Source organism: Poecilia mexicana, unplaced genomic scaffold, assembly GCF_051168715.1.
Source record: "Poecilia mexicana isolate PSO_F unplaced genomic scaffold, ASM5116871v1 scaffold_6, whole genome shotgun sequence".
Taxonomy (NCBI): Eukaryota; Metazoa; Chordata; class Actinopteri; order Cyprinodontiformes; family Poeciliidae; genus Poecilia; species Poecilia mexicana.
Window position 1 is genome coordinate 14,712,348 of NW_028263375.1, and position 15,118 is coordinate 14,727,465.

The window sequence follows — 15,118 nt, forward strand, 5'->3', positions numbered from 1 at the left end:
GCTGCATTGCAAAGATGCAATGAGCAACAATTTTAGTTTCCAAATGAGCAAGGCTGGTAAAGATATACCCCAAAGAATTTGATTGATGCAGCCGTGAATACAACTAAACGTAGATCTACAAGTACTCAGCAGAAAATGAAAGCAACACCTCTTGTAAAGTGCTAAAACCTAGCATAATTTCCTTTCACTGCACAACTTTCTGTTGCTCTATCCCATAAAGTCCCACTAAAATACACTGAAGTCTGTGGTTGTAACAGGACAAAATGTGAAAAGGTTCATGGGATCTGAATTCTTTTGCAAGGCACTTCAATTACTGGGTGAAAAACTGATTTATTTTTGTTCTTTGGGGCTTATATAAAGCATTAGCAGTACTGTCTTTTCAGTGCAGCTATTCATTATTATTAGTAATACATCACAGCAATCTTTAAAAGACGCAGCAGTTTAGGAGTGGGAGTGAAAAAGCGATGCTTTGCTGAACACACGTCTGGAATTATGGCCATTTAGATAAAGGGATTCCATAATTAGAAAATAGGAACATTTGTATCAAAAGCAAAATGTGTTTTTCTGCCAAAACAGCCACAGAAGGATTTTTTTTTTTTTACAAAGATCCAGAATACAACAAACATCTATCAAGATGCAAAATGATATATTCTCAAACAGAAATATATCACTAAATTTAATGAATCTCTCTTTTTTTCTCTCTCTCTCCTTTCTTTCCCTTTCAATTTCCTTTCTGGCTGTTCTAGTTTGTCCAGTTTTAGCTTTTTTTTTTTGTTTTTCCACATTCATTCTAGTGTCACAAGACCTTTGACATTGTGCTGTTTGAACCGTCAGTAGTATAATATACAAATGTACAGATCCACATTAGAAATGCATACACAGTTAGTTATTACAATGATGTACTACAAAAAAGCATGAGAATCAAAAGTCTGTGGGTATTGCAGTGAGGCAAGCAGAGCCACAAATGTGCATCCAGATGGAAGGACTCAGTCCCCCTACCATGTTTAAGCTCATGTCTATTTACATTGAAACAAAGCTATCAAAAACAAAGGTTCCAAAAAATTCCTCCTAAAAACAGGTTTTTTTTTTGTTCTTTTGTTTCTCTACGTACAACAATGTTGATTTCATGTATATACATCCCTAGAAAATAATTTAATTATAGTTACACACTTTCTACATTTGTGAAACAACACAGTTCTAGTCCACAAGGAAGGCGTTTGCTTGTATTCAGTATGTGTGGTTGTGTTTGTTTGTGCGTGTGTAAAAGAGTGTTTGTGTGAAAAAGGGGGGGGTAAAACAGAGCCGGGGTGAAAAATGTTCGTTATTTGGCTAACAGTCGCAGGGGCGGGTTTAGAGAGCAGACTGGATGCTGTCACAGAGAGGAAGTGGTCGAGTCAACTATTTCTCTCCCATTGCACACTGTTGGGACGAAGTGGGCGCTGACAGAAGCTACGAACAAGAAGGAACAAGTTGATTAAAACACAAAGATTGATAATTAATAAGTAAAGAAAACATTTCACTGGATAGGAAAATGTTGTTTTTCGATTCATACTCCTATTTTGATCTGTTGGATTCATGTCCTTGTCTTCTTATAATAATAAAAGAATAATTTAAAGAATTATTATTTTATATTTGAGTGATTAAAGAAAACAGAACCAGTACTGTACATCAAAGTTTAGTGCTTGCTTCCAGCATACTTATTCCACGATGCACCTTATATGGATCAGTAGACCAATTTTGTTGTGCTACTACACTGTAGGTGGGTAAATGGCAATAAAGAGTTATCTTATCTTGTACTACTTCTCATTCATTGCCCTGCAACCTGGACAAATCACTATATAGATTTTGTCCTTATAAATTAACATACAACTGCTCTAAAAAATGTAATGTTTTCCTTGGGTTTTGACTCCACTCTTGGCTGCCTTGTACTTGGTTTCTTATTTTTACTTTTCTTTTTCAATCAACTTTTGACACAAAAATGAAAACAGCTCCTTGGGCTTCAAACTTGAACAACATTCAAAATGTAAAATTTCTACAAACACGTTGAATTTCTCATGAAAGCTTCTGATCGTATTCATGTCTCATAATCACTCTGCAGTTTTGAGGAAGAAAATGCATCTACCTCAAGCGCCTTTTTAATAAACTACTCAGGTTTGTTGGCACCATCCTCACTATAGGCCTTGTTGTTTTATTCCTGCCTGTTTGATCAGCTGTACTTCGTTCTGTGAGTTCTGTCTGCAGTGCGTGTCAAACTGATTGACAAAGAAACTAGGACAAACACCCATCGGAAAAAAAAAAAAAGTGAACTGCTTCTGAGACCAGAACCAATCAATTTAAGCGCCACTTCCATCCTGAGGTACATCAAGTGCGCAAAAGGCGCAATCTCTCCTCTCTTTTCTAATGTCCTACACATCAGCACTGTTTGTTCCCTGTGGCCACATGAGAAAACGCTGCCACTTTAATCTTTTTACTTCTCGTGTGAACAAAAGATAATAGTAAAAATGTTTGTGAAAGCCATTTATTCCCTTCTGTGTTTTAAATCATGTTGGCAAAACTTGATATTTCCCAATTTAACAGAAATTGGTGATCAATATTTCTGTTTTAACAGAAGGCTTTGATCAAATTAAGACAGTTGTAAACCCACACCCACATGTTGTATTTTTGTTCTGAAAGGAACAGTCAAAAAATTTAAATGCACCTGTCATTGGTGTGAATGTGAAATTTATTTTGGCCTTGATCAATTTAATAGAAAGTCATAGAGTTGGTTTCTTTACATTCTTTATCTCTTAAGCAGTTGAGAGATGTTCAAAAAGTTGATGAGGGCTACTCCAGAAGCTCAGTTTTAACCTGCTTTATGTTTTCCAGAACTATTTTAGATACATGATTGGGATCACTGTCAGTGAAGGAGACGCTCAGCATAATGCCTCCTTCACTTTGACCGACAGCTGCTCTTAGGTTTAATAGCCTTCCAGTGACTCCTCCAAACACTCTTGTTGTCAGTGTGGCCAAACAATGACAACTTTGTCACTGTTTGGCAAGACGTTCCCCTAGAACATACGGTATTTGTCAATAAAATGTAAAAGTTTGCTATTGGAATATTTCGTTGTTGTACAATTTTCAGTGAAACAGAGGAATACTATAATGAAAAATCTGTGTTTACATTTAACTTTGGGGTTTCGTTTCTTTTTTTTGAAAAAGAACATTGGTTAGAAAACCAATAACTTTAAGTAAACATACCGTGCCAGTAATTCAGGATTCAGTGCATGGAATCCTTTTGAACAGTGGATGCCAAACAAGCCCATCTGTCACAGAAAACCTGCCATCTCAATAAAAACAACCTACCATGAGATGCGTACGTAGTGGCAGCCCCGCTGACACTGAAGCGGTTGAGGTTAAGATGGTGGCTGGTCACATTCTTCTGGGGCTGAAACATGATGATGTTGACCTTGGGCGCAAACATACAACCCAGGACTACAAAGCCACTTAGACTGACAGAGATACACATGGTCGTAGTTTGAACCTGGAAAAAAAAAGATAAAAGTATCATTTGAATTGTTAATAAAGTTTATGCTTGTTAAGTTAAACAACTTAAGTAGCTGTTGACTGCACAGTGTAAAAATTATTGACACTTTGAAAGTTGAGTGTGGTATATTATGATTTCACCAACACAAAATAGTGCATAATTGTGAGGCAAATCAAAATCTGAAAAGTGAGCCAAGCCATGCATTTGTATTCAGCCCTTGTACCAAAATAAAATCCAGTGCAAACAGTTTGCCTCAAAAGGACCCTAGTAAATCTACTGAGGAGAACAAAACTGAAGTCTTTGGCTTACATGCAAAACAAAATGTACTTCTGAGAACTCCTGCTCTACATCACTCTAAACACACCATAACCAAGGTTAACCATGGTGGCAGGAAGATCATGGGGGAAACAATCCACCATGTTCCTTCCATTTCACAATAATGCTGGTCTGTTGCAGTAAATACAATGAAGCTTCTGGCACTTTGAACTATTGTAGATAAACCCAATCCATCAGTATGGTTTACTGATCTCTAAAATGAAACATTAAAATGCTGCTAAACAGATACAAGTGCATCCGACTCCTAATCATGAATAGAGCCAGTAGGACACTAGAGTTCTACTCTTGTCTTCAGATCTCTTTACCTTACACCAGTTCTGAGAATAACAATTACTGAATAGATCAATAAAGACTTAATCAACACAGAACACAAAAGCCAAACTTAATAGACTCTTGCTGCTCACTTTAAGTTTGTCCTACGCGGTTCATTGTGTAAATCGATGCTAAGTACTGTCCCAGTCTCTTGATCACATGTCTGCAGAGGTGTCTGTTGCAAGCTCTGCTCAGGCTCCCCTAATCACTAAGTGTTACAGCAAGTAAAATCACAGCACAGCTGAGCACATTTGTCAGTAATCAACAATTCAACATCTCCTCTGTTTATGTAAATATTTATGAGTGTGGGAGGACATTGTGTCTGCGCTAGACTAATCTTTAAGAAAGATTTCTTAGAAATATTTCTTTTTTCAATCTGAGAAAGACAAATTTAAAAGGACAGACACGGCCAAAACAAAATAATAAAAAATTACTTTTATTCAGGGATCAAATGGGCAGCTCAGACAGCACCACTTCTCTCATGCCCCTTGGAACAGACTGTGTTTGTGAACACGTCTACTTAAGGTGTGTAGGTGTACACTCAGGATTTTTGCTGTTCAGACGAACACTCATTCGCCTTTGATGGTGAGTCTGGACATGTGTCAGCAGTTTAGCGGAGCCTGTTTGTCACCTCAGAACAGCAGAATTGGGACATCTGCGGATGGGATTAGCTACAAATTAAAGTTGCCACTGCACCTGTTTGTGCCCTGTGCTTCCTGGCTGTTTCTGTCAATCAAGCTGAGTGAAAAGGAACTGCAATAAGGCATAGCTAGAAAGTAGTGATTTTTTAAAATATTTATTTTTAGCTTTAAAACTATCTTTATTTACAGATTCTTCCTTCCGTTATGTAACACGCTTGTCCTTGTAGGGTCATGAGGGGGGCGGTGTGTATCTCCTGCAGTCAACAGTCAGGAGGCGGGGTAAATCCTGGACAGGTCGTCAGTCCATTGCAATATTTACAGAATTTTAAAGTTAGATCCCCTCAGTATTATTTTGAGGTTACACTACAAAAGATTTCAACATGAAGAATTTTAACTTTTTTTTTTCTTCTTCTTCTTTTTTTGTTGTAAATTGACTCTGGTAATTAATCCTTCTTGTATAACGTATGTGCAGTCTAATTTCCTAAATTTTTTGCAGCTGTTTTGCTGACACTGTTAGCTTTTTTTTCTGTGGATTGAGGAAACTGGTAGTAATAAAGACAGAGAGGATCAATCTATCGCACCTATTTTTGAAACAGGTTACAGTTACCCTCTTTTTATGCATAAAGACAGAAGGTGCAGAAGTGATCATAGATGAAATTTACTTCTGTTTTTATTAAAAAAATAATACAAAGAACTCCAAACGGTGACTTGATGAGGCGCTTCTCAAAACCCTAACATGTGACTAAAGAAATCATGTCAGAATGATGTTTCTACATCTAACGTGATTTTGCAGATGGGTTTAAAAAGAGGTTATAAGCGCATCACTTTAATTTATTTGGTTCTCAAAAATGTATGATTCTAAAATTGCTGCATGTCAAAGTAAGTATACTGCACTAACTTGTAGGAAAGTGGGAACAAAAAGAATCATCTGTGATTTATTTGATTAACAATTTATTTGATTACAAAAAAATGGGCAAAAATATTGGGTATACTTCCAAGGGTGGATAATACATTCTAACTTTTGTGACATTCCTAATCATGCTTTTTGAAAATCCAGCAGCACAGCAGGTCAGTTTTTTCTTTTTTTCCCCTTTCGTACCAAAATTACCTCCAGCTTTCAGCAGATGTTCACCAGTTATGGTCTTGGAAAATATCAGGCAATTTGCTCTAGCTGTTATGAACATAGATATAAATAAATAGACATGGGTAGGCTTTCCTCTAGATGCATTCATAATACCTCACTTAAAAGTGAAAAAACTGCATCGGTGCAGAGAAACACTGTTTGCTTGTTGAAGGTATTTTATTTAGGATTAGTCTTGCCCTTGTACAATGCACAAAGTCAGGTTTGCCAACATTTAACTGTAATAATTACCTGTGTGAATACGCCCTAAAATCTTTTACATTTTTGAATAAATCTTTAAGAGTTCAATACCAAATATTGGTCTGGGAAGACATTATTTTGTTAAATGTAAAAATATGAATAATTGAAAATGATTTTGCCAAAAAGTGTGATAAATTATTCTTTTTTGGATTGAAAACCTTTTCCTTTTGTTTCAAAAACTGCAGGTGAGTAACTCTGGATTTAGACATTAGCCGTTTTGTTTTGAATCTAAATTTTCAGCACATTAGCATGCCTCTCCGTGTGTCAGAAAATACCCTGTAGTCACTGGATGTGACATAGAAGATGGGAAGAAAGGCCAGCCAAATTATACATGTCGTATACATGGTGAATCCAATAAACTTGGCCTCATTGAAGTTCTCAGGGCACTTCCTGGTCTTGAAGGCATACCTAGAAAAAAAACAAAAACACAAACCCAATATCTCATGTCTGAAACAAAGAATGAAAGGATTGGCAATCAATTTAGCAGCTGGTCACTTTCTGAGACTCCAACACAACTTACACAGTACACAAGATGACCAGGAGCACATCGTATCCCAGCGACAGCAGCATGCTGGAGTCTCGCACATTACACTTGAGGATGACAGTCTGTCGTCGTTCCGGTAAAGTAAAGCGCCGAGTCCCAGGAACCTCCAGCAGCAGCCACACTGAGACCATGACTAGCTGGACAGAAATCATACTCAGGCAGATAAATACCTGACAAAGAGGGGGAAGAAAGGAGAATTAAGGTCACCGAGTTTCTCTGTGTCTCAGTTACTCTCTCCATCCTTCTGGCTGATGCAGATTGATGGACAGGATGCAGCATTCACTCACTTGAGAGGATGGGCTAATGAAGCGCGGCCTCACTGTGCCCGCGCCGTCTTTCACGCCATTGAAAATTCTGGCGATTCTGTTGGTTTTGGTCAGCAGGGCAGCATAGCACACAGCAAACGACGTGCCCAGGCCGAGGCGCCGCAGGGCACATATGGCCGGAGAAGGTTTGGCCAAAAAGAGGAAAGTCATGGCATAGCACATAAAGACTCCGGAGAGGAGAATGTAGCAGAGCTCTCTGCCTGATGCTTTCACCAATGGCGTGTTGTTATGTCTGACGAACACCCAAACCACCAAGCCAGTGCACACAAAGCTGCAGAGGGGAGGCATGAATCAGACAATCAATGGTGTGAACATACAGCAGAGCTTATGTTGCGTATGTGTTGCTTGACTAGAAATGTTAGAAATAATAAAGACAAAAATATTCTGTCGGCAGCATTTAGAGGAGGAATGCTTGTTGTCTACTGGCTTAATGAAAGAAAAAAGTATGTATATTTCCTTAAAAAGTATTACTTGTCCTACTGTGTTATGTTAAAACTTTGATATCTTTTATTTAAATTTAATGTGACAGAGCAAAACAAAGCTGTGCGTAATTATGAAGTGGACAAAAAGGTGACACACGGTTGCAAAAATATGTTTTTCTTTTCTATCCATCTTCTTATCAACAGCATGACTCACATGTTGTTGATCATGACGTATAACTTGTGGCAGAACTTCTTTTATCATTGTTTTCTTCTGCCACTCTGTGAAGTAGTGAGCATGTGTCATGATATATACTGTACTTTATGTCTTTACATAGAACTTAAATATCAAATGAAATATTGAGTTCAAGTTATAAAAAAAGGGAAAAAACTCATCTATATGTTAATTAAACATTAAAATCCAGCTACTATTACTATGTTTAAGTTTCAAAAAGATATGATCATACTTTTATAAAAAGAAACACCCTCCAAACTTGAGAAATATTTCAGAAACTGATTTGCAATTATTTTTGTTTAACTTCTGTTTAAATCTGCATGTATCTATATGTTGGCAGATTTGCATATATTTCTAAAAAAAAATAAAAAAATCTTTTCCTTGATTAAAAAGAAAAAAATGTGTTTTTCACTGACCCAACACATGCAATGGTAATAGGACCAATGGCCCAAGCATCTTCCCACATAATGTAGTCCTCAGGAAGATCGTAACAGGATGTGAGGTCATCAGTTGGCCACTGGCCAGGAGCGCAAGGTGAGCAGGTGAACTCATCAGCCAGGTATTCGTGAGGCTCACACGCCGTACAGATCCAGCAGCAGTACTCACCTGGGGAACAATAATATGAGAAATGTGTGTGTAGGAACATACCTAGAAAATCAATGAAGCTTCATTTTGACAAAAAAAAAAGAAGTTAGAATTCCCTCTCCTACCTGCCTGCATTTTCTTCATTTCGTTTCGCTCACAGGGGTCGCTGCACTGTGACGTTGGGAGCACCTCTTTGGGCCAACGAATCAGATCGTTGTTCAGACTCAGACTCTCTGCCCACTCACCTACTGGCACGTAACCGTAACGTTCGCCAGAACGCTGGTAGCTGAAGATGTTGTATCTGCCCATGCCGTCCCCCTGGGAATCAAACTTCACTACCGTCTCACTTCCTGGAGGGGAGAAAGGGGCTGTGGTGGGGAAGAGGAGATAAAAGATAAGGAATTGCAAACAAATAAACAAACGCATTAATGCTTGCTGTAGCTAATCTTTTTAAAAGCAGCTGTGGACACCAGATAATAAACAATAGCTACCTTGGCCTATGAGTTCGGAAATAAACAAAGGCCATTTAAATTATGTTTTTATTGTTGGGAACCAGACAGTTTCAGATATTAGCAAAGAGGCTGCAAGAGCCAGTGATGCTTGATGATATGCATGTCACTGGCTTCATATCCCTCTCCAAGGTACCATAGGGATAAATTCGCTGGCCTAATATCTTATCTGATCATGTGTATCACCAAAGGCATCGTTAAGCCTCTGTCTATAAAACCATATAGTCATAAAGGCACAGGAATAAAGACCCTGGGCAATGTAATAAGTACCCACTCATTGATGGAATTAGCCTGTGTGTCTCCTCTGCGAGGGAGGCACACTGCTGAAACTGCCAAATTGGTTTGTATACATGTTGTTATGAAAGGATTACCATCTACCCCGAGGATGTGGGAAGAAAGGAGATTGTAAAATTGGCATGATGCTGAAGCCATAAAAAGAAGGAGAAAATGACTTTGGACTGGGAAAACAGTAACCTGACGCATTGTTGGCAGTATCCGACCTGATAGTGCTGACACTTCGTCCTTTTGACTCAGACAAAGTGTGTCTCTCCCACAATGCCACATCTGTCCCTATAGCGGAGCAATCAAATCTATGTTGCTGACACATAGAGATATGTGTTATACAGTGCAGCCTGTCAAATGATGATGCGACTGGGGATAGTGCAAGATATGCCAGGTTTTTGATTCCTCAACATATAACAAGACTCTCAGCCCCTCTGTAGATAGAGGCACTGATAACATGGCAACGCCTTCCTAGTGTCACTCTGTGCTTGGGCTGACAGAAGAATTTGCAGGTCAAATTCAATTTTTATACATACAGAACGAGATCAGTAGGATAAATCAGAACAGATTGCAAATAAGCCTTCAGATTTTCTGTGAGGATGTGCACACAAATGCATGTGGGAACCCCATTAGCTTGTACTTCCAGTGTGATAGCTAAGGTATTGCTCTGAGCTCAGTGGGAGGCTGTGCTGACAGAACCAAAGCCTTGACCCTGCTGTTAGCTTCCGCGTGCATGCGTGTACACAAGCACGTACAAATGGGTGGCACTGACAGCAGCAAAAGCCATCCAATTGTTGTGCAAGCTCAGTGTGTTCAGAGAAGAATGGCATGTCAGATGGCAGCAGAGGGGGTTAGCGTTTATGAAATCCATAAATCACAGAGACAGCAAAACCCTTTATCTTCCTCCTGCCTCCCCTCTGTCACAGGAAATACAAAGCGTCAAGTCTTATTTGAATTTTGGGGCTAAATGGTTAGTTGACAGCTAAATTATTGCAATAAGAATGTGGCGATAATATCAAAAGATGAAGAAGAGATATCAATCATTATCCCAGCAGCTGCCATATAATAAAGTCTTCAAAATAACACAGAGTAATAGGTAAACCAGGCTATTTGCCAGTGAGACACACAAACACACTTTCAGTAAGACTTTCCCGCCAGCCAATTATCAAAAATATGTGTTGCCAGGACCTTGGATGTGTGCTGAAGCCAAATGAGCTGTGTGTCGGTAATTACATGTAAAGCAGCCTAAAAGATTACAGATGCCTCTGATGGTCCCTTTCAGCGTTGTCCTTGAATTACCCAAAAATCAAGTTCGGCGAGTAAATAGATTGTTAGGACTCCCGACTTCTTATTGACTGCATGGAGGTGGATATGCTGAGTTCACAGAATGTCTTATCAAGAAAGTGTCTGCGAGTGCAAGTTTGAGCCAGTGAAATTCTCTATGACTCCTCAGAGTGGAGAGACATGTACTGGAGACTGATGGTAGATGTTTTCTCTTTGAATCTCCACCCAGATGCCACAGTGAAGAGAAACCTACATTGCAGGTCAGAAGTTTGCATACGTACATTAAATGCACTTTTATTATATGTTCCACGTTTTCTATAATCAAAATTTTAAAGGGGGGTATTACATAAAATCAACTTTTTTAAGCTATGCATCATGTTATAATGTTATTCTCTTATCTAAAACAGCAGTTAACAAATACCTGGTGCTGAGCTTATCATGAGTCTAAGACTGCTCATAATCATTGTAAATGGCATAATGAGAAACATGGTTGTGATGACATGTTGAAGGCAGTGTCAGAAAGAGCATGAGCTTCTTAAAGAGACAGAAGGCCAAAGTGTCACATCACAAAGTCAAACTTCTGTTAAATTATGTTTAATATATAGTGCGTTTTTATAACAACTGAAGGTAATGTAGATACTTGATTAAGCTACAAAATGGCAATATGCCTGGAAAATACACAATACCGTTCCTTTAAACATATACAGGTTGTCTAAAATACATAGATACACATCCACTAACAACTTCAGCCTGTAAGACTACAGACTGTTGTCCTGCCTCAGACGCCGAGCTTGCGTATGTGAAGTTTGTTAAGTATGTTGTAAAGTTTCCAATCAGAATGAAGTGGGACAGGTCTGTGTTACGTTGCATGTCTGAAAATGGATAGGGCAGGTGCCAAAAGGAGAAAATGAAAGCAGTTGATTGGTAAGATTGTTAAATATCCATTTGTTACTTTTGAAGTAGTTTGCTTTTTGTAGTTTTTATTTTTTTGGATTTTAGTTTTTTCATTTGCCACACACAATTAAGCCAAAATGACTCATACCCCTACTAGAGCTTGAAATTTTATAATTATTTTACCAAGACACTATTTTCTGACTGAAAATGTGACAAACGTCTCTCAAAATATCAGAAGACAATGTAAAAAGTGTACCAATTATGAAAAATGTACACCAGTATCTGTTTTTAGCATTTAAATAAAGATGACATTTTGAAAATGTGTTATCTTACGTATTTGTTAAAATACACTATGTTCTGACAGTATGAGGCCAATAACCCGTGAAAGAAATCAAATTAACCATTATAGGTACTTAAAAAAGCAAAAGTAAATTCAACTATTTTGTAACAGTTTTGCTGGAGTATGGATATATGTAAAACATGGAGGACACCAGTCTTTGGGGACTGGAGTTGGACACATCTGGCTTAGACTATTCATCTACACAGTTCCCTGAACACACAGTGTAAAACAAGCTCAGAAGAGCATCAGGTCAACTCAAACATATATTCCTGCCAAATATATATAAGGCAGGAAATCACAAACTGAGGATCAAGGCGCGTTGATTACTTATGACCACGTACTGCAGGGTACCACAACAACGAAAACACTCAACAAAACTTAAAAAGTGAGACTAACACATAAAAAAGCAAACAAAATCTAGATCAACTCCACACGACAAGAATGAATAAACAAAACATTAAAGTCACTGCTTTGACAAGAAAAATGTGAGAATTTTGCAAGAATATCTAAAAATCTGGACTGCACACCGGAGCAGTTGGTTGTACCATTGCCTTGCAGGATCTGGGTTCAAATCCCATACTCGGATCTTTAAGCGTGGAGCTTTCCAGAGAAAATTCCAGCTTCCTACCACAGTCCAGGGTGTACGCCACCTATCACCTGCTGATTGCTGGAGATAGGCACCCCTGCTAGGATAACTGAGCTAAGCTAATGGAAGGATATTCAAAAAAATCCATAAAGACCAAAAATTGAACAAAACAAAATGGGCAATTTAAAAAAAAAAGTAGCAAATGCAGTTAGTTTGGAAATCCTCTGCATGAAAACATCTCTAAAGTGAGACACTTTAGCAATTCTACTAACTTGAGAAACACCTTATTATTCTGGCTTAATTAGAAGCATGGTGAAGACAGACTTTTCATTCAGAAGGTGAGAAATTAATTATGTCCTCAGCCATGAAGGGCTAACGCAAGGCCCAAGGGGGTATGTTGGTGTTAAAGGCAGGGAGACAGAGAAGGCAAGCGGTCTTTGGAGGAATAAGTAAGAAGTCTTTTTAAAAGGGCGAAGAGAGAATTACAGAGTCTCGTCGAGAAATGATTTCCTCTTTTATTTCACAGTGCGTGTCTGACACAGAAGCATCCCTCAGCACTCGTGCATAAATACACAAAGATGCACTCGTATGTCACAAGTGAAAACAAAAGCGAGATCCCATTAGCTTTTTGTTCTCCCAGCAGATTCAATCCCAGAGGATGGAGATGTTGCCTGGGTCACACTGCAGAAGGCCACAAGGGAATGCCAGAGGACAGATAGGAAGGAGAAAAGGAAGTCTGGATTGAGGAAGGGATGAAGGAAAGCAGAGGAGACCTAAGGCCTGAGTGAAACAAAGATGGGTGAGATAGACGGGACAAAAGAAAGAAACCTTCAGCCAAAAACAGGAGGTTCTGGGGTGGGGGATGGGCTGAGAGACAAGATAAGCGCAAGAAAAGAAGTAAAGTGACAAGGAAGGAGAGACAGGTGAATACAAGTGTAAAAGAGAGGAAATACACCAGTGGAAGTACCAAAAACCACTGTCATGCTAGTAGAGATACAGGTGGAAGGAGGAAATTCTTCAGAGGTAAGAATCAATAAAGAATGGGTGAAGGAAGGATGGAAGGACAAGTAAAAGGAAAGGGTGGCGGAACATACCGGTGTGGAGAGACAGCTGAAAGAAGGAGAGCAACCTTGTGAAGTCTGTGTGGGTTGAGCTGTTTCTGAATGTAGAAAAAGTGGGATGTTTTCTAGGTGAGAAACAGGAAAGGAGATGGAGAGATAGAGGGAAAAGAAGGACTAAAAAGCCAAAGAAATAGCGACAAAAGGATGGAGGTTAAGAGACAGAGTCAAGTGAAAACAAGGCAGAGAATGAGTGAAGGTTGTTCACTTGCATCTGAACGTTGCAGTAAGCTCTGTGCTCAATATGGCCCTGAAGGCACACCGCCTCTGCTAACACAGACATATCACACACACACACACACACACACACACGCACGCACACACACGCACACACACACACACACACGCTCATGCATGTACACACACACACAGTGCAGAAAAGGGGGAATATCACATCTATCACCACTATTTGAACAGAGACTGCATGCATGTGTGTATATACTGATCTGTTTGCTGCAGATCGGGGAGGTGGGTGGGAGTTGAATGATGGCTCTGAGAAGTGTGTGGGTTGGGGGTGTCTGCAATTCCATGCTGGCAGAAAAAAAAGCAAGCATTTCAAGTTGCCTCTGTAAAAAAAAAAAAAAAAAAGCTGACTGTTTCGCAGATTCCTGTCTATGTGTCTTTTTGGCACATGTTTATCCGTGTTCTTGTGGTTGACTCATGTAACAAGGACTCATAAAAAATGCACAAAATGCACAAATCTGCCCCACTGTCTGCTGCTAGTTCTTTCGGAGCGGTTCTCGTGATCTACCAGATCACCTCAACAATTGGCAATGGAGTCGGCTTTATTACCATAGCAACTAGCTCGACGAGACTAGATGAAGAGAGCTGCGACTGAAAACACTCTCCTAACCAAACAACATGCTGCATCAGTGCGTCACATAAAGTGTCAGGGAAACACAACAAAACAACCTCATTACAGTAAAAGACACTGTCCACTGTGCTGTGAAAGGAAAGCCACTAAAAGAGGATACCACTTTAGCACATGTGGAATAAAACTTTGATGCAATATAAAATCTGTGTGTGCATTAGATCTATGGTGCGCTGAGGAGGTTTGGTTCTCCAGTTCTGACTGAGAGCACTGCGGATAGTGATGCTGCAGCTAAAACTTCAACACTCCTCACCTTCTTTTCCACTCACTGTATCTGCTATACAGCGCAGTGAGAATGAGTCATTCAGGGCCAAACCAACAATTGAAAATAAGTGCTGTCATATTGAACTCACTTAAACTGAATAACAATCAAGCTCTTATAGCTATAGAACCCCTGAATGAATACATCCATCTCATAGACGTTTTGATAGGTAACGGGAGAAAGAGACGGCAACACAGAAAAGAGAGAAAAGTGAGGAAAATCACATGATCTTCTTGATTTTCTTCCAGATCTACGCCATAAACATCCTTCATATGAATAAAGTATATGACATATTCTTTTGCTGTTCAACGGTGAGACAAAGTGAAACATTGTTTTGATGTTTTTTGTTAACAAGATTACACATTAAAAGTTATTTTGTCATTTCTTATAAACCCGTAGTTACTCTTGGATGTGTATTTAGTTGTTTTTTTTTTTTAGGATGACTTCATTGGCTGCTGGTTCTTTTCTGGTGTGAAATAAACCAGAAAAGAACCAACAAACTAAATAAATATAGATGAATCTTTGACAACTCTTTAAACAATTGTCTGATATAAATTTTGCAACTTGTAAAAAAGAAAAATTAAGGACGACAGTGTAGCAAAAACAAACAGTTCAATATACTTTGCATAACGAGCAACCTGCACTGCTGCTGGACGGAGTAGGGACCTGC

General features: G+C 38.9%; 1 protein-coding gene across 1 annotated transcript in view; it reads right to left on the reverse strand.

Moving 5' to 3' along the window:
• Window positions 1–329: 329 nt before the first annotated feature.
• The window catches only part of grm3 (glutamate receptor, metabotropic 3), a 38,151-nt gene continuing 23,362 nt past the window's right edge, over window positions 330–15,118 (reverse strand). The window contains exons 7-13 of the mRNA XM_014998765.2: window positions 8,428–8,670; window positions 8,134–8,323; window positions 7,025–7,334; window positions 6,714–6,907; window positions 6,469–6,601; window positions 3,343–3,520; window positions 330–1,449 (exon numbers count right to left, since the gene is read on the reverse strand). Coding sequence (XP_014854251.1) covers window positions 1,373–1,449; window positions 3,343–3,520; window positions 6,469–6,601; window positions 6,714–6,907; window positions 7,025–7,334; window positions 8,134–8,323; window positions 8,428–8,670 — 1,325 coding nt within the window. The 3' untranslated portion in view covers window positions 330–1,372. The remainder of the gene's footprint in view (window positions 1,450–3,342; window positions 3,521–6,468; window positions 6,602–6,713; window positions 6,908–7,024; window positions 7,335–8,133; window positions 8,324–8,427; window positions 8,671–15,118) is intronic.